This window comes from Geospiza fortis, unplaced genomic scaffold, assembly GCF_000277835.1.
Source record: "Geospiza fortis unplaced genomic scaffold, GeoFor_1.0 scaffold23, whole genome shotgun sequence".
NCBI lineage: Eukaryota > Metazoa > Chordata > Aves > Passeriformes > Thraupidae > Geospiza > Geospiza fortis.
This window is the reverse complement of record NW_005054303.1, coordinates 11,026,732-11,049,034: the sequence shown is the minus strand read 5'-3', so window position 1 is coordinate 11,049,034 and position 22,303 is coordinate 11,026,732. Positions and strand designations below refer to the sequence as shown.

The 22,303-nt window shown below is 44.1% G+C and overlaps 1 protein-coding gene across 2 annotated transcripts in view; it reads left to right on the top strand.

Annotated features, from left to right (window-relative positions):
- SLC38A6 (solute carrier family 38 member 6) overlaps positions 1–9,874 on the top strand; it is a 37,088-nt gene extending 27,214 nt beyond the window's left edge. Inside the window, exons 11-16 of one of the 2 annotated variants that reach the window (XM_031066315.1) lie at positions 2,152–2,231; positions 2,915–3,015; positions 4,970–5,094; positions 5,960–6,104; positions 6,225–6,319; positions 7,395–9,874. In XM_031066315.1, coding sequence (XP_030922175.1) covers positions 2,152–2,231; positions 2,915–3,015; positions 4,970–5,094; positions 5,960–6,104; positions 6,225–6,319; positions 7,395–7,475 — 627 coding nt within the window. In that variant the 3' untranslated portion in view covers positions 7,476–9,874. The remainder of the gene's footprint in view (positions 1–2,151; positions 2,232–2,914; positions 3,016–4,969; positions 5,095–5,959; positions 6,105–6,224; positions 6,320–7,394) is intronic. The other variant, XM_031066316.1, reaches the window with a different exon arrangement.
- The last annotated feature ends 12,429 nt before the right edge of the window (positions 9,875–22,303 follow it).

The following is a 22,303-nucleotide window of genomic DNA, read 5'->3' as shown; positions in this document are numbered from 1 at the left end:
TTTAAAAAATTGGGGTTTATACCTTACCCAGGGTAAGCTGTCCTTGTGTAAAACTCGTTATGGGCTGCTGAAATATTTTCTGTACCTGCTGCCAAGTGTTATCCAGTCTCAGTTGTTTTTTTTTTTTTTTATGAAGGCTGATTGTCCAAGTTAGCATTTATGAAAATATTTTGGAAATATGACCAAAGAAGAAAATATAACAACTGAAGCAGTGGTCAGCCTCATCATGCAATCAGATCAAGCCCTCAGCTGGAAGTTGGTGCTGCTTGGCTGTGTGCTCTTAGTTCCTGGCAGGGTAGAGCAGCTTTCCTGAAACTAACCTTAGTTTTTCCTCACCTGAAGCTGATCCTTCAGGCCTGATACAATCTTGTGCATGTCATTGGGTGCCAGCTCTGGTATTTGTTCATTAACATGGCATTTAAGTCATGTAACCACCCATCAAGGCTTGCAGGAGGGGAAGTGTCATGTAGAGCCCTGGTCTCTGGGGGCTGAAGAGGAAGGGAAAAAGGTAAATCTGGGGTAACTCTGTAGTGAGATCTAGGAGGGATGTGGTTGCATTTCTCTGAAAAAACGAAAGTCCACCCTGCCCTCCCAAGAAAAAGGAAAGGAAAAAAACCAAAACCTTGGGCGATGCAAACATCAGTGTCATGGTTTGATGCTGGCACAATGCCAGTGCCCCCGTGAAAATACATTCTCCCTGGTTTCTGCTGTGAGATGTGACCAGGAATAAGCAAAGCAGGCCCCCATTAAAAATAAAGAAAACTTTATTAACTAAACTACAACTCTAAGTAAAAAGAAACACACAGGGAAAATGAAAACCTTCCAAAAACATTTCCTTCTCCCCCCACCAAATTTCCAGTACATCCATCCCCCAAAATCACCAACTCTCAGTCCATCACCATCCTTTAGATAATCAATTCTCAGTTCATCAAGAGGAGAGGAGTCCTTCTTGTGCCATAGGCTTCCTCTGGAAACACTGTTGAAACCTTGTGTGTTTCCATGTCACTCGTGGCAGTCGTGACCTCTTCCTTCCATGCCCAGTGCTCTCACCACTGCACACGGACCAGAGCTGCTTCTAGGGTCATCCTTTTAAGGATGCTTTGTCCCGTTCCAAAAAGACAAGGAGCTCTTTCCCCACTGGAAACCCAAGAGAACTTCCCACGGGAGTGCTCTGCTTTTTAACCCCTGTGTTCTCAGAGGTGTTTCCATTGTCCCCAGTGGCCACACCAGGTGCCAATATTAAAATCTGAACATTTATTGGTGGCCACAGCATATCCCAGAAAACTTACTTCCTCTCAAAACATGACAATCAGACAAATGTTATCTCTAGATTATAGAAGAAATGGTTCTTTGACCAGAAACATCTAATGTGAGATTCTGGCCTTTTGTGCTCTGAAGAATCTTGGGACTCATCTCTCCTTCTTTTTTAAAATTAGCTTTATCAATAGAAAATGGCATATCTTTACCAGCATGGGCCTGATTATTTCAGCACAAAAGTGTTTGTTATAGTTCAGCTTATTCTGCTTGGCAATTGCAGTAAGCTGTACTAGATGATCTCTTTTATTACAAATTTTTGGAATAAGACACCACTGATTGTGTGGTTGCATCTTTAATTACATTGCTGTTTTAAAACTTTAGATGCCAAAGCATGTTATATTTCCTGTTAATATTTTCTGTTATATTTTATATTTCATCCAAATTTTTCTGAAGGAGTAATAAAATAGTGAGGTCAGGGTGAAGGAATCAGTAATATAATGGTTAGCCATGGATATTAGAATTTGGAAAAATTCTTAGAGAATTTCACAAGTGATACACTGGCTCTGGGACACATCCTGCCCTTTCTACATAAGTACTTGGCTTCAGTATAGTCAAAAAATAAAATCTCCCAGTTTTTGGCTTATAGGCAGCATGACTTCTCCTGATGATGAAACTGAGCTATGTCCACTTGAATTGACATGACTTGAAAAGATTGAATTTTTGTGGACTGATTAGAGACACCATTTCTGTCTTGTGGAGATTTATCTCAAAGCATTCATCTGGAAATATTTCCACTGACTTCCAACACTTGAACTGAATTCTGAGTTCATACAGATATTTTTCCAACCAGCAGTAATAGCAAACAACTTACAAGATGTTTTCTTTCTCTTTCAGAGTGCTTATGCAATACCAACTATGGCCTTCTCTTTTCTGTGCCATACCTCAGTCTTGCCAATCTATTGTGAGCTCCAAAGGTAATGTATGAACACATGCAATATTAAAATAGAATTATAACTTTTTTTGTAATACTTTCCCTAAATTAATCCCAAGTAATTTTTATTTTTAAGTCAGTGCCATCAAGCACTGCAGAATAAGGAGCTTTCATGGTTTTGGGAAATGTATGGTTTTAGTCTGTACTGGCTTTTTCTCTCTTAGAGGAATGAAAAGTAACAAATGTGGTTCCATCATCAGTGTCAGAATATTGTCCTGCCCTGGACAATCAGGAGGAAAAAAAAAAGGTCACTAACTAAGAAGTTGACTTTAATAGTCAACTTCTATGGCTGTAACTGAATCTGCATTTGGCCATATCTGATCCAATGATGGTTTTTGACACAGATTCTGTTCCTGGCTCTGGACAGGTATCATCCTGGTAAAACCTAATTTTCATTTAAAAAGAGACACTGGGAAGGCTAAATTCCATACAAGATGGGGACAGTGTTAACTGTCTGCTTGAAAAGTGCCTTTTTAATAAGCACATGAAAAATACTTTCAAACCCCCTAAATATCAGTGACAGCACAGACCTCAGCAAATCCTCAGTGGCCTTAAATTAGGCCAATACTTCTTATGAAATGCAAGGTACTGTATAGATTGTGCTGTGTTTAATCATCCCCAATACTGATCAAACAACACTGATTTCCTTTTCTTTTTCCATTTTAGTCCATCCAAAAGGAGAATGCAGAATGTAACTGTCACAGGAATTGGGCTGAGTTTCCTAATTTACTTCATATCTGCTCTCTTTGGGTACCTGACATTTTATGGTAAGTGTATTCTTCAGGTATTCCTTAGAACAAAAGTTAATGATAAAAGATAAATGTCTTCTGCCTGGAATGCTTCAGGCATTAGTACACTTGAACCCTCAGATTTGAAACATTCAAAAGGATAGGCTTTGAGCTGGGTTTTCCAGCACATGGAAAACTTCTGGTTCCTGAGCCAGAAATGTGTTTGTTTGATACATGAACTGAACCAAGAAGAGCACATTTCTTAGAAATGTTGTTGATATTTGATGAAGTAACTGTACCTTTTTATTATCAATCAGAAGAGTGGGTGGGGTATCAAACACTTGCTCTACCAAATTCTACACAAATTTTCATTTGCTGTAGAGTTTAGGTGACAGTGTGCTGCAGTACCAATTTAATTACTCTACATTTGGATTTCTAAATACTTCTGGGTACAGATTTTCAGTAGAGTTTAAACATTGATGATTTTTTCTGTCTGGCATTCTTATACTTTAGAAAGATTTCAGACCCCTTATCTACACAGTGGCCTTTTTTAAAGGTCCATCACAGCCCTGGCAGAAGTAGGTGAGGGTCTATTTCATACACAGTGATAACACAACTGGTTTATTGAATTTCCTCTACTTGCTGATTCTGTTGTAGTTTCATACCAATGCTGTCACATAAATGCATAACAGTCATCCATGAGGATCCTTCTGATGTCTTCTGAAAACTCTTATTATGAGATTATCACATGCTAATCTTCATTGATTGGAAGAATAAAAATTCTTACAGGAGACTGTAAGGCAGTAAATGAAAGTTCTGATGAGGATTTCCTCTCCTTTCAAGTGTTTTATAATTCTTGATCGTGGGGATGAGATGGTGTCTGACAAAGCACCAGGAATGTTGGCTTTCAGCATCTAATAATTCCAGATTTTTAGGGACTTTTCTGCCTTCTACCCCCAAGTATAAGCATGTCTGAAAATATTCCCTAGATATCCAGAAACCTTAGAAAAATTATATGGGGAATCTTGAAGGCCCTGATAGCCTATTGGCCACTGTTGCTGTTTGCTGACTGTCTCCATGAGGTTTGCTGCAGAATATTAATTTAAGTACAACTCAGAGAGGTTCAGTAGGCAGTGCAGGGCATCTGTCCAGATGAAATCTTAACAAGAACGGGGAAAAAAAGAGGAAAAAATAGTCCTGGAAGCCATCCCAGTTCCTGTTACCTTTACTGCCATGATTTCTTTGGGACCAGACCCTGCCTTCACCTCTCAGTCTGTTTCACTGGGAATGCTTTGGGTTTTCTGCAGGCTTGATTTCCTTTAGTAACTCTGAGACTCAGGAGCCTGAAATGCTGGAATCAAGAGTGGATGTCTGTAAGAGACTTGTTTGGTTTGGTTTGTTTTTTTCCCCTTGCAAGCTTCTTCTTTTCACTTTTTGGTTGTCTTGTTTAATTAACTTACTTCTTTAAACAGAGAAAAGTCTGTTCCCTGTTCCTAAAACACCAGTCTGAGAAAATGTAAAACATTTTATTTTAAATTGGAAACAAAAGAACAGTTCCCTCTTTGAAATGAGGCATGTTTCATCTCTCTGTGGTTCAGATGGTTTCTTCTGTTTTCTGTGTATTTGAAACTTCACAGGACTTTGAAAATTTCAGTCTATTCTGAAGTCCAAAAAAGCAGAGTTAAGATTAAAAAAAAAATCAGGGTAGCAGACTACTCTTGGTGCTCTGACTTTTGCTGTCTAAATTTCTTCCATTTTTTTAAGCTGTCTCCTTCACATTTGTGTCTTTTCTTTAGGCATCTTTGGCTTCAGCAGAGGCTCTGCCTGGCATTGCCTCCTGAAATTTTTAATTTCCTTGAAGATTTTGCCTCCTAGTGTATCAGTAATGCCAGAGTGCATCTGCATCCCTCAAGCAGATGGACCCATTGGAATGTCACCTTAATTAATTAGCTCTCCAGTGATTAACAAAGCAATTCATTTGTCTTGTTTTCAGACAAAGTGGACTCTGAGCTGCTGCAAGGTTACTCCAGGTACCTGCCCCACGATACCATCATCATGACTGTGAGAGCAGCCATTCTGTTTGCTGTGCTCCTGACAGTCCCTCTGATCCATTTCCCAGTGAGTATTCCTGAGAGCTCTGGAGCTGGCACTGAGCACTGGTCACTAATGTTTTGCAGACTGCAATTCTTGAGTCACATCTAGTCTTGTGTATCTTATTCACTTGTCAAGTGATTGATCAAAGACCACATATTTGCATATGTTCCATGAAAGCTCCAAAATAACAACTAACCACTAAGCTAATTTGTGCTCTTGAGACAGATTTCAGATTAAAACTAGCCCACAGCATTGTTTTTAATTTAGAGAATTCAGAACTTCTAAAGTTTATTTAGTTTGATTTTTTTTTCCCTCTTAAATTGAGTTTTGCTGACTTGGTTTTTCCTTTCTACATGCACGCACCCACACACAAACACACTTGTATTTGAAACTCAATTTGATTGTAAATTAAAAACACATATAGACCTATTTCACAAAAAAAACCCAAAACCCAGTTTAGCTTATCAATACTGTGGTAAAATTGAAAATCCATTCTTTTAGGACCTGGCAAAACTCTGTGTATGGAAGCACTGTATAGATTATGTATCAGTGACAACATGCTGACATTTGCTACCAGGCATTTTCAAAGAGACAAAGACTATCCCCCAGGCCTTCTTTTGTCCCTCCAAAAGAGGGAGGGACCAGTCATTTCTTAAGACTAATGACCATGTGATAAATCTTGCTTTAATACAGTAATAAATCACCTTCTACACTACAGAGAGACAAAGCATTAAACTATTACTGATCTTCTGGCATTTTGATTTTTAAAATGTTCTTTCACATCTGGAATGATGTAATTCTTAAAGTTATGAAATTGAGGTGAGATCAAAAAATACATGTGTGTGTATGTATGTATTTACCCACACAATGTTTGTCTTTTATTGTGTAGGCAAGGAAAGCTGTGTTGATGGTATTTTTCTCTCATCTTCCTGGGTCGTGGATTTGCCATATCCTTGTCACCTTAACACTGAATGCAGTTGTTGTTCTGTTTGCAATGTATGTGCCAGACATAAAAAATGTATTTGGAGTAGTTGGTAAGTTCTTGTGGTGGTTTGCTTTCTTGGGTTTTATTTTAACTTCAAGAAATTCAGTATATGATTCTGCAATGTACTTCAGTCTTCTCTAAACAAAATCTTACTTTCTGTTTTTTAAAGGTTCAACCACATCAACATGTTTGCTTTTTGTATATCCTGGACTATTTTATCTTAAACTTAACAGAGAGGACTTTATATCACCACAGAAACTTGGGGTATGTTTTCTGTTTTCTCATCTGCACTAATAATATTTAAACAGGCTCATTTTAAATGCATTTTAATACACAGTGGAGCACACAATCCGAGGGGCAAAGCTCTTGTTTTCATTGCAGCTCACAAAATCTCTGAGCATTTTCTTTCATCCTTCCTGGTAGCTCTGGTCTGTCTGAAACTCCTTCTTCAGCAGAGTTTTTTGGCAAGCAGTGTGTCCATGTACTGGGCAATTGGTCTGATTATGTGCTTTTCCCTATAGTTTTCAGATGTTGACTTTTAATCCAGCTTCTGCTCAGTTTTTACCTGTTACTCTGTTGTCTGAGCAGTTGGGACAAAGCTAAACTGCATTTAAGTGGAACAGTTTTTGTTCTTGTTTTCTATAAAAGACTTTGCAAAAACATCTTTTTTTTTTTGTTCCCTTCCTTTTTGTTTGTTTTTTTTTCCTTCTCTTTGTGGTTTCTCTTTTGTTGTAGTAGGTTAAGTTCTGGGCTGGAATTTGTGCAGGAGCCTGTTTTTTGCACTGTAACTGTCTGTCTTCATTTAACCACTGCTCAGCAGAGTGGCCAAAATGCTGACAAAATGTTTATACACAGTTTTTCTGCCATTCTTATGATTCATGGAGCTGCTCTTGTATTGACAAAACAGGGAATCTGGAAGAAAATCTAATAATGGTGCCCTCTGACAATCTAAAATCATGACTAGTTCCAGCAGATTTGGGAACCTGTTATAAATCAGCAAGCTGCAGTCTCTTGAACTGTGGTTTTACCATCATCTGGCTATTCAAAAATGAAAAAAATCCATTGTAATTTTAATTGTATTTTGAGTAAAATATGAATCGGTTTCTCCATTTGTTTAGAGTTGTAAAGGGCAAATTATTTTTTGTGCAGCTGGATAGTGTGACTGCTCCAGGAGTTCCCAGGGAAACTATGCCAGGCTTGGTTTAGTTTCCCACTAAGCAGATTCTTTGTGTTTGAAGACTGAGTAATTTGAAACATTAGAGATTATTTTAAAAGACACTATTTTTACCTGTTCTTGTGGACTTTCATGGCATTAATTTTTGCTTTTCTTTCTTCACAGGCATGTGCCTTGGTTGTTTTTGGCATTTGTGTTGGCCTTCTCAGTTTGGTTCTAATAATTTTCAATTGGGTTGATCAGTAAGAGCTATTGACACTCAGTTCAGAACTGAGCGCCAGGAGGACAGCAAGGAGCAGAGAGGTTCCAACACTGCTGCAGTGAGTGCTGCACATCCCAAAGGAACACTGACCAAAGCTGCCAAGGAAGAAGTAATGTTCCTTTCACCTCCATTACTGATGGTCCTTCTTTAATCTTCAGTCACTCTTCAGTTACTGGACAATTCATCTTTGCCATTCTAAAATATGAGTTTTTGGTGATTTAATAAGGACAGGTAAAAAGGCCTTGAGAATTTCTGCAATGCAAAAATGGTTTAGGGCACATGGTGAACAAAAGAGAAACTTGAAATAACTTGTCCTTTCAAAACAACAAGGTGAACAGACATTACATCAGTCTTTTTGTGCATAATGTGATTTGTGCACATAGGATAGTGCACATTGTCCTAATCCTTGAAAGATTTCTGTTGCTTGACTAATTTCCAAAGTTTCAGCCAGTTCACATTAAGAACTTGTTGATTCCAAGTGTTCACCCCGATTTATCCTAAGATGGATCCAGAGACCAATTGCCTTAGCTCAGTTTAGTGGGCATGTCATAATAATATTTGTTAATTGGTTTTTAAAATACAGTTTTTCTGTGTCAGCACACTTGAATTATCCTGATGTAATTTTTAAATTAGCAGGCTTTTCCCGTCAAGCATAATAGCTTTTTGTAGCATTTCATTTTGGTGTTTTCATTTTGCAGTTAATAATAGACATTTTTCAATTAATATCTACTTTTGAGTAGTACTCAAAGTACTTCAGTATTCCTCCAAGTGAAAGACTCTCCTCTTTTTCTCTCTTACTCCCATTTTTACAAATCTTTCAGGTTTGAACTAAAGTGTTTCTATATTTTATGTTCTCTTGTGTTTCAGAGAAGATTTGGGCTTAAAAGATGACAATCTGCCTCTGTTGAAAACAAAGGGAAATTTTACTTTTATGGAACCCTAATTTTACCTCAGATGTCTGTGAACTTCCATGTAGTCTTTTATAATTCCTTATTTTTTAGCCCCCTGAATGTGAAGGCAATTTTCAACACCAGCTGGGCTTTGTTGGAAATGGTATTGGGCACCCACAAGAAAAGTTCCTCATTTTAGTAGATTGAAAGCAGTGGCTGAGACCATGGGCAGGTTTTTAGCATTTCCTTCTCTCAGGTGGGATCTGATGGCCCTGAAGTGACCTTATCTCCTCAGAGATTTCATGCCCTAAGGAATCAAAAGCTGATAGATCCTGTCCTGTCTAAAGGGGAGGAACAGCAAATAGCAGAGTTGGAATCACCTTCTCCATTCCTTATTTTTCCTGCCAACAGATCACTTGACTCTCTCAGGGTCCAGGAGTTACTTTTCATTTTTGATGGATGGCCTGAAGGCACCCAGGTGGTGCAGGTTAGTGCTGCTTCAGAAATCCTTTTTGCTTGGAAGTATCCTTCTCCCTGGGAGTTTAATATAAAAATAAATACATGTGGTGAGGCCAGGGAGCTAACTCAGAAATTTTGGTAGGATCCCAAAGAAAAAAGATCCCTGGAAAAGACTGCAGTTACTTTTCTAACAAAGTTTCTAGCAGAGGTTTCTTGACTCCAGGTGAGCCCTGTAATAGTTTGGCAGTACCAGAAACAGCACATCCACACTTGGCCAGGAGTTCCCAGCTCCTCCTGTGGCACTGGCACTCCTGTCACATGTTTACCCAGCAGAAAGCCCAGGTGACCATGAGATGTGACATTATCTGTCTAAAAAGTGAACTTGCCTTTATTCTTCCAATTCAAACTCCTGCTAACCAGGTGCAGCTGCCTTCCTGCCTGTGGCTGCCCTTTGATGGCTGAGTCTCATGGGCTTTGTTACACTGCAGGGATTCAGATGCTCATGGAATCTCTGGCACTGTTGTAGAAAACTAAATATATACCTTGTAAAAGTGTACCTTGAGTCAGCACTGACAGCTGTACATCAGGAAGTGATTTTCTGTCTGACTGAACCAAAACTTCTTTGGAAAACAGGAGACCTTACATTGATGAGAATGAACTCAGGGATTTTTGTCAGATATTGGAATTCAGGGAGTGTATTTATTAGAAATTTTATGGAAATTGTTTCTCATTTATTATGTACTCTTGTAGCATACTGTTGAGTAGTACTGGTCATTACTGCAGTCACTTTTATTTTAAACTCTAGACAGTAATGCTTAAGTCTGAATACTTAGATTATCTGTGAGGGGACAGAAAGTTGGCAAAGCTTTGCTGAGCTTTTGCTTCCCTCCTCTCCCTGAAAAAGCTGAGTCTTACCTTACCTCTTGTGCTGCTCTGTTGCCCTGGGGCAGTTTGGTTTGTGTGCATCATCTTGAAAATATGACTGAGAAAATACCTGAAATACAGTGTTAATTTTACAGTGGATTCCTGTAATGCTGCAGAAATTGATCCTTAGGTATTATCCTAACTAGCCTGGCTATTGACTAATTGTCCTGATAAGTATGCAGATGAATGGAAGCAATTCACAGCTCTGATGAGCTCTATTATTACATTTTGAGTGCAGAAAGGAGAGCACAGGGGTTTACAGAATGCCTGTTACCTTTCATCTGAAAAAGAACTAGAAATGCTGCTACTTCTGAGTTTCTGTAGTTCATAACTTAAAATATGGAGGAACAGAAAAATAATTTCTGTTCCCAAATTTAGAAGATATGAGTGTTGTCCACAGTGAAAAACCAGAGTAATTTATCCTTCTCCCCTCCCACAGCTGTGCTGTGCATTGTGTCTCTCAAGGGTTTTTCTACAATTGTGCACTTCCATGAAGTTTTTGAGCAGAAGAGGCCTCCAGTGTAGAACTCTCAGTTCATTTAAATGCTGACAAATATTTTCTTCATTATTCTTGCATACAGATATTTTTTCTTCCAAGTTTCCAGATTTATGAATTTCAGTGATTCTACTCTATTGCCTGTCATCAGCATTTTCCAACCTTCTTCACTGAAGACTTGACAGGAATGGATGAAGGGACCCACAGCATTTCTGAACTCACTTGGAAAAGTTCCTTTTCCCCATTTGAGCAGGAAGAACAATGTGAGAGATGAAAATTAATTGGTTGCCTTTGATTTATTTTCTCTTTTTCTCTTATTTCCATTCCTTGTCCATTTGGAGGCTGCTCAAGTTTCAGCTGGACTGTGGTAAGCTGGGTGTGAAAAGAATGGTTTTTGTAACCAGCATGGCAGGAAGGAGACTGCTAAACAACAGAGCTCAAAACTAGGATTATTGTAGAACTCATTTCCTAGTTAGATTTCATTTAACAGTTTCATTTACCTGAAATTGTTGTTTTCCAGTTGATTTTGATGTTGAAACCATTCAGTGCAGCTGCTCTCTATACAAAGAAACCTTTGGACATGTTTACTCTTGCTGCCAGTGGGAGAGAATTTTCAGTATTATAAAAGTGCTGTGCAGTTTGTGGTGGTGGTCTTGGTATTTGTGTACTTCAGTGGTGTTCATCCAGCCATGCTTCATGTGGAAATGGAATTCCCAAAAGAAATTAATAATGATCTGGATGTAAAAATTGCCCAGCTCATGTCAAACCTGTGTGTTGTACAACAGATTTTCTGTTCTGAGTTCTCTTTGCCTCAGAATCACTGTGGGACAGCCAGGGCATGTTCCAAAAAATGACCAGCAAAAAATAAAGAACAGTTTACACAGTTGTGTGTGTGATCCCCACTCTGTTGTGCAGGTGATGTTCTGCAGCACATCCTGAAATGTTCCCAACTGCCCCTCCCAGGCCAATCTGCTCCCAGGGATGATTTTACTCTTGGGACTGTGCTCTCCAGAACACCAGATGCAAAAAATGAGCAATGCAGTTATTGTCCTCCCAGGTACTGGTTCGTGGACAGCAAACCTGCCTCTTATGTGCTGATCTGGTCCCCCCTGTGAACAGGAGCCAGCAGGATTTATTTCAGAGGCTGGTGTTTTTTAAGAATCAGAAGAATAGAAGTTAACAAATGTAACTAATCTCAGTGTCTCTTAGCTGGAAGTGAATGCATCTAACCCAAACTTACTGGTGGTTTAGCTACAACCACTTGCCAGGTAGGAGCTTGCCATGAACAGAAGTGACCCACATGTGTGCATGATTTTTAGAGCTTTTGAAAATGTCAGTTGTACTCAGGAAGTTCAAAAAAGCAGAGTGGAATGTAGGAATCCATAAAGTTAGAGGGTTTCAGGTTTGTGCTTTCTCTTAGAAGGGTGAATTCAGTGTTTTTCAAAATGTATTTCACAGCTCTGTGCCAGCACTGCCTCTGGGATGTGGGGAAAGGGTGAGCAGCTGGCCTGGCAGTGCATAATGGGGTGAAAAACTGCTCATGGAGACCCTTGGGATGGGCCTTGTTGAGCAAGGTGAGGGTCAGTGATGGGGAACAAGCCATTACCTTAGTGAAGCATGGATGTCCTTTCTGGCTCTAAGTCTCAGTGCTCTCCAGTAGCTGTGTCCTGTGAGTGCAGCTCCCAGCACTTTGCAAGGTCCAGGGGAGTCCTGGGTATAATCAAACATGGAAATCCCCCTCATCATTGTGCTGCTGCCTTGATTCCAGAGCTGTAGGAAAGTTCACACACATGGAAATGAGTGCCAGCAACTCTGGTCACTTAGTGGTGTTTGCCCCAAGTGGAGCTGGCACCAAAGAGCACAAACCCCAGCATTTTCCATGCAGTGCAGGATGGAGCCCTGTGCTGCACTGGCTGTTTCGGTGCTGTGTGTCCTGGCTGTGCTCAGCCTTGCTCCTGCCCCCAGCACCTGGTTTGAATTCTGAGCTCGTTTGCACATGAGGTCACACTTTTATTGTCAGCCCAGCCAAGAGCAGGACAGTTCATCTTGGGAAGGTTTGCACTGAGCCTTTACATTGCTGCCATTAATGCCTTCCCCAGCTGATTCACATTCCAGATTTCAGGCATGGTTTAATTGAAGTCACCAGGTGATGAACAGGGAGGTTGGTGTGGTGGCTGGGCAGCCCAGGGTGCGGGATGATTTTCTGGAGACAGGGTGGAAATTCCTGCTCCACACATCATGGAGCAAGTCACAGATGTGGCCAAGGAGAGTTAATGAGCCCTGGAGGCTCAGGGCTGTTCCTTTCAGGAGCCCATCTCGCTGCTCCATGGACTGAAATGAGACAGGGTTCCTGGGAGCCCCTAGCTCCACTTGATACTGGGATTTACACAGGGATGGAGACAGGATTTGGGATGTGGTTATGACAGCACAGACCCTGTTGGGCTGGAGTTGAGGGCCTTGAAAATCTCAGGCCTTATTCTCACCTTCTGTCACACTTGGCTGTTAGACTGTTCTTTGGGCTGAAAGTGGGGTTTAGTGCAGCATTTCTGGGTGTGTGCAGCTCGTGGCTGTGAATCTCCTGTAGGAAGGGTTAAAGAGCCTCTGTTTTACAGCTTCCTACTGGGATGCTCTGGGACTCACTTTTGCTGTTTTAGTCCTGGTTTTGATGAACAACTTCAATCCATGTTGAATGCATGGGGTTTATTCACTTCTCAGCTCACATTTCTACAGTCAACTTCTCTTTCTCCAAATATAATAATCAATGTTTGATCCTTTGGGCCAAAGCAGTGAGCAGGATCAACTGCACATGGATGAGTACAGAGACAGCTTGGGCAGAAGCTGTGCCAAGGGAATCCTTGCCAGCCCATGTGTGCATGGCACTGGGGCAAACTTCTGGAATATTCACCAGGATAACACCTCCCCTTGGTGCATTCCAATTTCAGGAGTATTCACCAGGATAACATCTCCTCTTGGTGCATTTCAATTGCTGCTTGTTGTGTGGTCACAGGAGGCTCCTCACCCTGAGCTTTGGGGAGGGGTGCAGGGGAATTCTCTCTGTTGCTCACTGAGCAGGTGCTGACCAGGTTCTTCAGCACCTACAGAGGTGCAGGGAGCTTTGGTGAAGTTCCATGTGGTGGGTGAGAGGTGCAGATGGAAGATCTGTCTGGGAGTGGCTTTGCTTTGAGGTCACCAGAAAGGATTTGAGACTCAGCACTCCCACAGTGCCTTCCCCTGCCCAGCTCCAGCAGGGAGCTGTGGCCTTCACTGCCCTTTTGATATTGACATGTTTGAGTGCAGGGTCACTGCACACATTATCTCAACACTAATATGTGGAATTTATGCCCCCAAATTGCTGCATCTTCAGAATGTTGGTTCTTTTACCCCTCCTGGTGTGTGCTTTTCTGGGGAGTCCTGCTTGCAGCTTGCCAGGCACTGGTGGAATGGAAAGGTGGAGTGGAGAGCTGAGAGCTCATTCCTTGCATGATTTCATATTTATTCATTACCCCTGTCACATGAGGTTGGGCTGATTTGGATTTGGGGGGCACAGGCAGCAGTGAAGGGCAGAAGGAGCCATTGCCATGGCACATTGGGGTGCCAGCTGTCACCACAGCACTGCCCAAGGACTGAGGTGGGGATGAGCAAGAGCAGCCTCAGCACAACCAGTGACACCATCCAGGGCGAGCAGGCCTTGAGCACAAGAGATCCCCTGATGGGATGGGGGAGAAAGGCCCATGTCTCAGGGGACACCATCCCACAAGGTGCTCAGAGTGTCACTGCTGGGCCCAGCTCAACAATTATTGAAATGGTGCAGTTTTCCTTTTGGTGTTTGCTGGCACAGTTTCCATTGCTGTTTACAAGTCTCACATTCTGGAATCATCTGAGCAACAGGAACATTCATCTGGTGCTTTTCCAAGAGGAGATTACTCTGATGATGGTGGAGAGACATTGTCTTGGCCTGGGTAGCCAAAGATGTCTGTCTTGCCATTCCTTAATCTGACAGTTCAGTTTGGTGAGTCACAAGCCAAGGAATGACATTTCCCTGGGGGATGCAAAGCCTCAGGCTGGGACTGCATGGAAACCATGGACAGATTATTTGTTTTTTCCACCCACAAATACTGAAAGTTGATATTCCACCTTCTCCCAGCCCCTGAAGCTGTTCCTGCAGGGCCTGTGCCTCGTGTTTGCCATGGCTTATCTAAACAAGGCCTTCCCTTTGAGCAGAGGTGTCGCTGCACATTCTCCAGCACGCTGCAAAGGGGGAAACATTTGGCTTTAGCACTTCCCTGCCACCCTGTGCTCCTGCTGCAGGGGTGGAATACAAACACCAGGGTTTTAGGGGTCCCAGGGGAGGCCAAGCAAAATTCCTTGCTTTGAAATGAATGTTAATGCTGAGAAATGAAGTCGTAATGCTGAGAATAAAGAAACCCCACGTACATTCATGTTTTGATAGCTCAGCATTATCCATTAGGCTCCAGCATCTGGAATTCAGGAGACTGTGGAACAATCTTTGAATGGTGATTTTAAGTGTTTTGTGGATTTTGTGCACATTTTAGCCCCAGTTTTGACTTGCATGATTTGCCTCTCCTGGCTTCAAGGAGGGTTGGATCAGTCTTTTGAAGGTGTTTTCTTAAGGGACCTTTCCACTTTGAAAGTGCAGTGGAGCAGCCTTAGCTATATAAATCAATTTGGAAGTGACTTATAAAGAGCTTAATTTGCCTTCTATTAAAATCCCTTGTCATCTCTCCACTCCCTCCAGCTTGCTGTTAAATGATCTTTTGGGAGAGTGAGGATTGAAGTCTTTTTCTATGCTGCAGAGGGAACGTGCTTGACTGAAAAAAGCAGGGTCCAGTGAATGTTACCTGGGAAAACACATGAGGTTTTGTTGGAAATTTGGTGAATTTAAAAGCTCTTTGTTGTCCTGTTCCAACCCAGGGGCTTAGAGTGATGATAAAGGGCATGAGCAGGTGAGGTCCAGTCCCTTTTCCTGGTGGCATCCTGTAGCTCAGAAAGTATTTAGGAGCCCGGATTCCAGGGGCTTTCAGTGATTGCTGGAATCTTCAGGATCCAGGCCCTAAAGAGGGGCTTCTTCTGGCCAGGCTGGGCTCTGACACAAGCAGGCCACAGAACTGCTGTGGGTTGCTGCAGCTGCAGGGAGCCCAAGGCTAAAGATCACCAAGGCACAAAAATTCCCCAGCCCTTCCATTCCCCAGGGAAGGAGGAAGGTATTGTATTTGCAGGGAAATGCCCAGTGAAGGCAGGAATGATGAATCTGACTCCATGTTCTCAGAAGGCTAATTTATTACTTTATAATACTGTATTATATTAAAGAATACTATACTAAAGAATACAGAAAGGATACTTACAGAATGCTAAAAAGATAATAATGAAAACTGGTGACTCTTTCCAGAGCCCTGACACAGCTTGGCCCTGATTGGCCAAAGAGTCAAAACAACTCACACCAGAATGCAATGGAACAATCACCTGTGGGTAAACAATCTCCAAACAAATTCCACGCAGGAGAAGCAAATGAGATAAGAATTTTTCCTTTTTCTCTGAGGCTTCTCAGCTTCCCAGGAGAAGAATCCTGGCTGAAGGGATTTTTTTTAGAGAGTGTGAATGCTGCAGGGAGGTGGCTGAGAGGGGAGGGGAGGAGGGAGCAAGGTGAGGAAGGATTTGTTGGGTTGTCTCTTGAAAAAGTCGTGTGGCAAAGTGTCCATTCAAAAGCCCGTGGCACCATCCCTGCTGTGCAGGGGCTCTGTGGGCTGGAGGGGACACCAGCCCCTCTCTCTGTCACCCTCTGCCAGTTGCTGTCTGTGCCTCCCTGGGATCCTTGCCTGGTTTGCCCTCACCCCACACCATGGACCCATCTTGGAGCCTCATCCTCCTCCTTCAAGGAAACCAGAGGAGAGCCTGAGGCCACAGCCTGACACCCAGCCCTTCTGAGCTGGCCCAAACACACTTGCCTGTCCCCAGGGGTCTGAAAGAGCCACAGGAGGTGGCTCAGTGGGTGGGAGATGCTGTGAGCACCAGCTGTGAGCACCAGCATGGCCCCTCCCCATCCCTGAGGTGACTCCACCAGCACTAACACTGGGATTGTTTAACCACTGTCACCTCTCTGGGGACCAAAGTTGGCCCTCTGTGATGGGCACAGTGCATGGGCAGGGCACCACAGGCTTTTGATGCATCCCAGCAGCTCCAGCTGGTTTGGTCTCTGCTGAGCTTCACTGAGCCAAAAAGAATTCATTGAGTAGCTGTGGGAGCTGCCTCCCCCCAGCCTTGGTGTGGGGCTCAGGGGTGGCTCCCTGAGAGGAGATCTTGGAGCAAAGCAAACCTTGCTTCCAGCTTCCTTTTCCATGGGGTGACTCTCTTTTGCTGCCAACAGTGGCAGGCAAACCCGAGCTTCACCTGAGGGTGTTGCAGCAAGTTTTTGAGCTTTCCCACCCAGGCTGGGCTGACTACAGACTCATCTTTTCTGGTTTAATTGACACCACAGAGACATCCAGGTTGCTGGAAGGATTTCTGAAACAAGCCTGGAAAGCAGCAAGTGTCATTGTCAGGAGCTGCTGAGCAAGCAGAGTTTAACAGGGGGGCAGAACTGTTTTTCCTTCTATTCTCTGCAAAACAAGGTGCAATCACAAGGAGTGAGGAGAGCCATATGCTGAACCTGCATTTCTATTTTTACTCCCCTGCTCCATAATCTTCCAAGAACAATTTTTTTTAGTGCACAGCGGGGTAGGAAAAAACTCGTGCTGATGGCATCTCTGCTATCCCCATTGTGCTGGGAGGAAAGAGGCAGCTGCTTTGCTGACCTGGCACTTCCATGAACCCACATTCCAGGTACTGAGGCCATTTGCTCATTGGGGCTTGTTTGACGAAATGGCCCCCAGGGTTTATATTTAGACCCTGCCTGTCCTGCCAAGTTCTCTTAAATTCTTGTAAGTTGAATGAAGTTGGGGAGGGGGGTGGGAGAGGATCAGCTTGAAAAATAGAGCTGCTAATCTGCTGGTGGTGCCTCTGGGAGAGCCTGCAGGATGCCCTGTCCCCCCTGAGGCTTTGAGCATCCCATCCTGCTGGGAGGGGAAAGCAGCTGGGGCCCCCCGGGCAGCCTGGGGCTGGAGGCTGCCCCACAGAGCCTGTGGCCACTGCTGGGGTGCCAGGGGATTGATTGAGTGATGAGGGAAGGTTGGGAGGAATATTTATAGCTGGTGCTGGGCCTGGGGTGATCACCATCCCAAGGATGTGAAGGGCACAAGTGTTCAGGGCAGCTCCCCAAGGACAGCAGGATGCAGGGATCAGGAGCACAGATGTCCTGACGGTGGGGGTAAGGGCTCTGCAGTGCCACCTCTTGCTGGGGAGAGCCCCCAGCCCCTCCATCATTTAAAGCAGAGCAGGAGAAAACACCAGGGGCTGGGAGGGCAGCTCAGACACAGGGATGGCCAGTGGGTGAGCCCAGGCCACACCAAAGCCATCCCTTGGCTTGGGCTGCGCTCATCAGGCACCCACAGAGCTCTCTGCTCCTGGTCTGGCACACTCTGACCCTGCCCTCTTCTTTATCCAAGCTGTTCTTGAGGATTGCATAGTTTCCCTTGGACTGTGCTTCTTTGGTGGTGCTGGACAAACTCACCAAAACAAAGGTTTTGGGTAGGAAACATTGCCCTGGCCCCCAGCACCATCATGGGAAAAGCCCAGAGCAGCCCCAGCCCTGCAGCCAGGCCTTCATCTGCCCTGGGCATCTGCTCCCTTCCCCTGGAGATTTTGGGAAGTGACCAACAGGGACTGGATTTAATGTTCATTCTTGTGTCTGCCTTGTCTCAATAATATATTTTTTTCTTTCTGAAAATATTCAGAATAATTTTCACCTTTCATTGGACAGAACAGCGTACCTCCTTTAAAATTCAAGTGTCTGTTTGATACAGTTGTTTTTCAGTCAGTGTTCTTTTATGATCACTTGTCAGTTCCCAAATCCGACTCCTGAGTCCCAGGGTAAGCAGGAGAACTGTTCCACATCACCAATTTTCACCACTTCAGTAGGAATGAAAGGAATTAACCATGGCTGATCATCATATAGACACTGTCTGCTTTAAGATTGTGCCAGCAGCCAGAATTTAATCTTTTAAAACAAACAAACAAAAAAGCTTTTATTTCTCATGATTGTAGAATTTGTAGAATTTAATCTTTTAAAACAAAAAATCCTTGTACTTCTCATGGTTGTAGAGTGGATCTGGGACATACAGGAGCACAGCCAAGGTGCACTCAATAAATTGTTGCGAAAAACCTCAAGGTGCTCAAACCTCATGCTGGCTTGGGAGCAGAGCTTGGAGCTGCTCAGGGGGATGGATGCTTGGATTTGGTGAGGCCTTTCAGCTCCCTTTCCATATGAGATGTGCCTGGTGAGCCAGGGAGGGCATGAGAGGCAGGAGCCCTCAGCCCCCAGTGCAGGGCAGGGAGTTCCAGCAGGTCCTTGTGTAGAGAGGGGAGCGCTCCAGGGCAGAGCTGAGCTCCCCTCCTGCTGCCTGCAGGGAGCTCTGTGTGTGTCCTCTGACACAGGAACCATACCCAGGCTGCTTCCATGGTGATGCCAGGGCATTTGGGAGGGCTGGTTTGGGGTTTAGGGATGATGAACACTGGATGAATTCCCCAGGGGCTGTTCTGCAGCCCTCAGCAGCCACTGCCTGTGAGGTTCTGCTCCTCAGGCTTGACTCTGTTTGCTGCACGGGGATTCTCTGACTCTCCAGAGATCCATGCCTTGCTTGCTTTGTTTTCTGGCCAGCTCTGCTGGCAGCCCTTCTTTCCTGCCAAGGGAAGGGGCACAGGAGATGTCTGGCTGTCAGAATTCCCTGTCTGTCCCTGTGTGCCAGGCACCTGTCTGCCCAGAGATCCCCCCGGCTTTGTTCTTTGGGGATGTCTGGCTTTGATTTCAGCTCAAATTCCTCCCTTCCTCCTCCTCCTCCTCCTCAGGCTGCCAGGCCCATACCAGGGCTGGCTGGGTCTGGGAGCCCTGGGCAGATATTTCTGAGCTATCAAAATCCACACCAAGCTGAGTCTTGCTGCCTTTGCTGCTTTCTGCAGTGACATTTGTTGACATCTGTGGCCCCAATGGGCCATGTCAGTGTTCCCCTGCCCTGGAGGTGTGGCACCTGCTGGAGGGGGCACACAGCTCCCTCGAGTTTGGCATGGCCAGTCTCCATCCAGGAGAAGTGAGGTTGCCACACTGTGGACACACTTTGCTTTTCTCCAACCTGCTGGTAGCCCAGTCTTTCCATAAACTCTGATATTGTTAAAAAATTTGGTAAAATGTTTTTATTTTTTTCCTTATTTTTTCTTAAACCCTCATCACTTGGTCAGCTTCCTGTGGTGTTTTCAGAGTTATTTGTCTGTGCAATTTTCCTGAGCAATACCAGACCTCTGCAGATCTGCTTGGTGGTGGGGAGAGTCCTCTGCCATTCTGCTTGCACCCCAAGATTCAGGGAAATGCCACCCAGGAAATGTTACCTTTCTGAAAGGTTTGGCTTCTTGTGAAGGCTTGCATCAGAACATTTCAAACCCAGAAGCAATTTCTCAAATATCCCAGGGGACTGAAATCTATGGGAAATGATGGAAGTTTGTCTTGAACCAGTGCAACATCAGTCAGATATTGCTGCTCCTGCAATGCCAAGAGTACCTGGTACTGCTGCTAGAACAGTAAGACCAGGGTGTCCTTGATATGTCTGCTTTGCTCAAAATTGCAGTTTTCTGCACTGGTGTCTGTGTCATAAATTATTTTAAGGGATTCCCAGTGAATTTCATAGAAATTGGCATTTAATTTGTTAAAATATAGCTACATAATGAGCTCTCATAAGGTTGCCTCAGGTAAAACCACTGCTGCAGTTTGCCTGTCTGAGCCAATGACTCTGCAGGAAACACCTCAGTTTGCATTTCACTTTTAGTAAATTTTTTTCTATCAGCCAATGTTGTGAGGCCAAGAGCACCAATTGCAGAGGTGTCTGCTCCCAGCACCAGTGAGTCCTGCTGGGAAATGGGATTTCAAGGATGGCTTTGAGGCACATTTCAGTCTTTGGTAAGCGCGACTAAAGCTGTTCTCTGACCATTCCATCCTGATGTGGCTCATGCAGAGCACAGCTCGTATCACAGAATGGTTTGTGTTGGAATGACATTCAAGCTCCTCTCAATCCAACCCCCTGCCATGGGCAGGGACACCTTCCACTATCCCAGGCTGCTCCAAGCCTCATCCAACCTGGCCTGGAACACTCCCAGGGATGGGGCATCCACAGCTTCTCTGGGCAATCTGTGCCAGTGTCTCACCACTCTCACAGTCAAGAATTTCTTCCCAATATCTATTTTAAGTCTCACCTCTTTTGTTTCAAAGCCATTCCCCCTTGTCCTATCACTATCTGCCTATGAAAAAGTTGCTCTCCTGTATCATCTCAGCTTGGCCAGTTCTCCCCTTTGGCCTGGCATGGGAGGTTGGGCACTGAGACCCTTGGAAACCCCCACACCTACATCCCTCTGTACATCCAGGATGGAGCAGGGCTGTGCCTTCATATTCTCATGAGTAACACAGAGATGAGAGCTGGTGTCCCTCCCACAGGGTCCCTTTGCTGGAAGGAGGGTGTGTTGGGAAGAGACTCCTTCTTCAGGGTCCTCCTGCATGGAGGATGGGGAGCACTCCCCACTGAGGAACACTGAAAACACTACTGAATGCTGCCAGGTCTTTGGTGGGGTGGCTCTGCTGCTACTTCAGTGGAACCATTGACTTTGGCTTAAAAATGCACATCCCTGCCTCTGCATCTCCTGGTTCAAATATCACTCTCTGAACTGTCCACCAAGAAAAAATCTGGTTTGTTCTTTGGTGGTCTTGCCTTGTCCAGCTGTGAGCAGCAGCACATCCCATGGATGCTGCTGGGGCCAAAAGGCTGAGGTTTGCTCTTTTTATTCCAGGTCAGGCAGGTTGGCTGTGGAACCTTGACAGGGGAAGAGCTCCCCTGGAATTGCTGAGTTGCTAATACACGAGGCCTTTGTACATAGGTGGTGTGGTGAGGTTGGTGCCCTGTGACTGGCTTGTTCAGTGCAATAAAAATATATTGGGTTCTTAAGATGTTGACCAATGGGTTTGGGAAACAGATGATTGATTCCCACAGCTGAGAAACAGGGATTGTAATATGTTTTGCCAGAGGAGACCAGTTTGACGGATGAGTTCATTTAAGGATTATGCTATAGATAGAGCTGTTGACAGAATGAATTTGTTTTTATTTTTCATCAGTAGGTATAACACAAAGCAGAACTAATTGAAAGTAGTTTCCTTGTGGCATCTGGTTGTGTTTCTTGCTTTAAGTCTTTCACACACTGTAAAATTACACCAAGGGCTTTTCTTCGCTTCCATTCGCTTTCCAAGTTTTCCATCCCTGTTGCGCGTGGGCTCCCCGAGTGTCAGACACGTTGGGAAGTTGCAGACTGCACAAGAAATGGAGCTGGGCCATCATTCATTAGTGCATGAACGTTCTGGTGCACATCACAAATCTACACTGGAGTGTTCTCACCTTAGGGCTGATGGCAGAGCTGAAACATGACCGCCCTGGCAGATATTTCTGATGGTGTTTTAAACAGTGACCTGAGCTAAATATGATTCCTCTGCAGAGTGATCTCGTTCTGAGTAAGGCCCAAACCTGGAAGGTGATTATGTTTACCCAAGGAGGTGTTCTGGGGTTGAAGGAAGGTGTTGACTTGAGTTCTGGAAACAGCTTTTCCAATCAGCCAGAGAGAACAAATCCCAGAGTTCCTTCAGGGATTTGGCTCGCTGCGTTCATTGCTCTCTTGGCTGGACTGTTATCGCCTGCTGGCTGATGGGAGAGGGCTCAGCTCCCCGAGTGCTTCCTTTGCCTGTTTGTGGTTATGTCTGTGCTGAGATCATGGAGGCTGTCAGGGTAAAAAACTGGGCTCTGTGGTTGAAACCCATCCTACAGATTTGATCTGTGGGTTTTGGCTTGGGTTTTTTTTCTCTGTCTTTCTTTTCCAGTTGTGGTCGAATGAGAGTTTTCCAGAACTG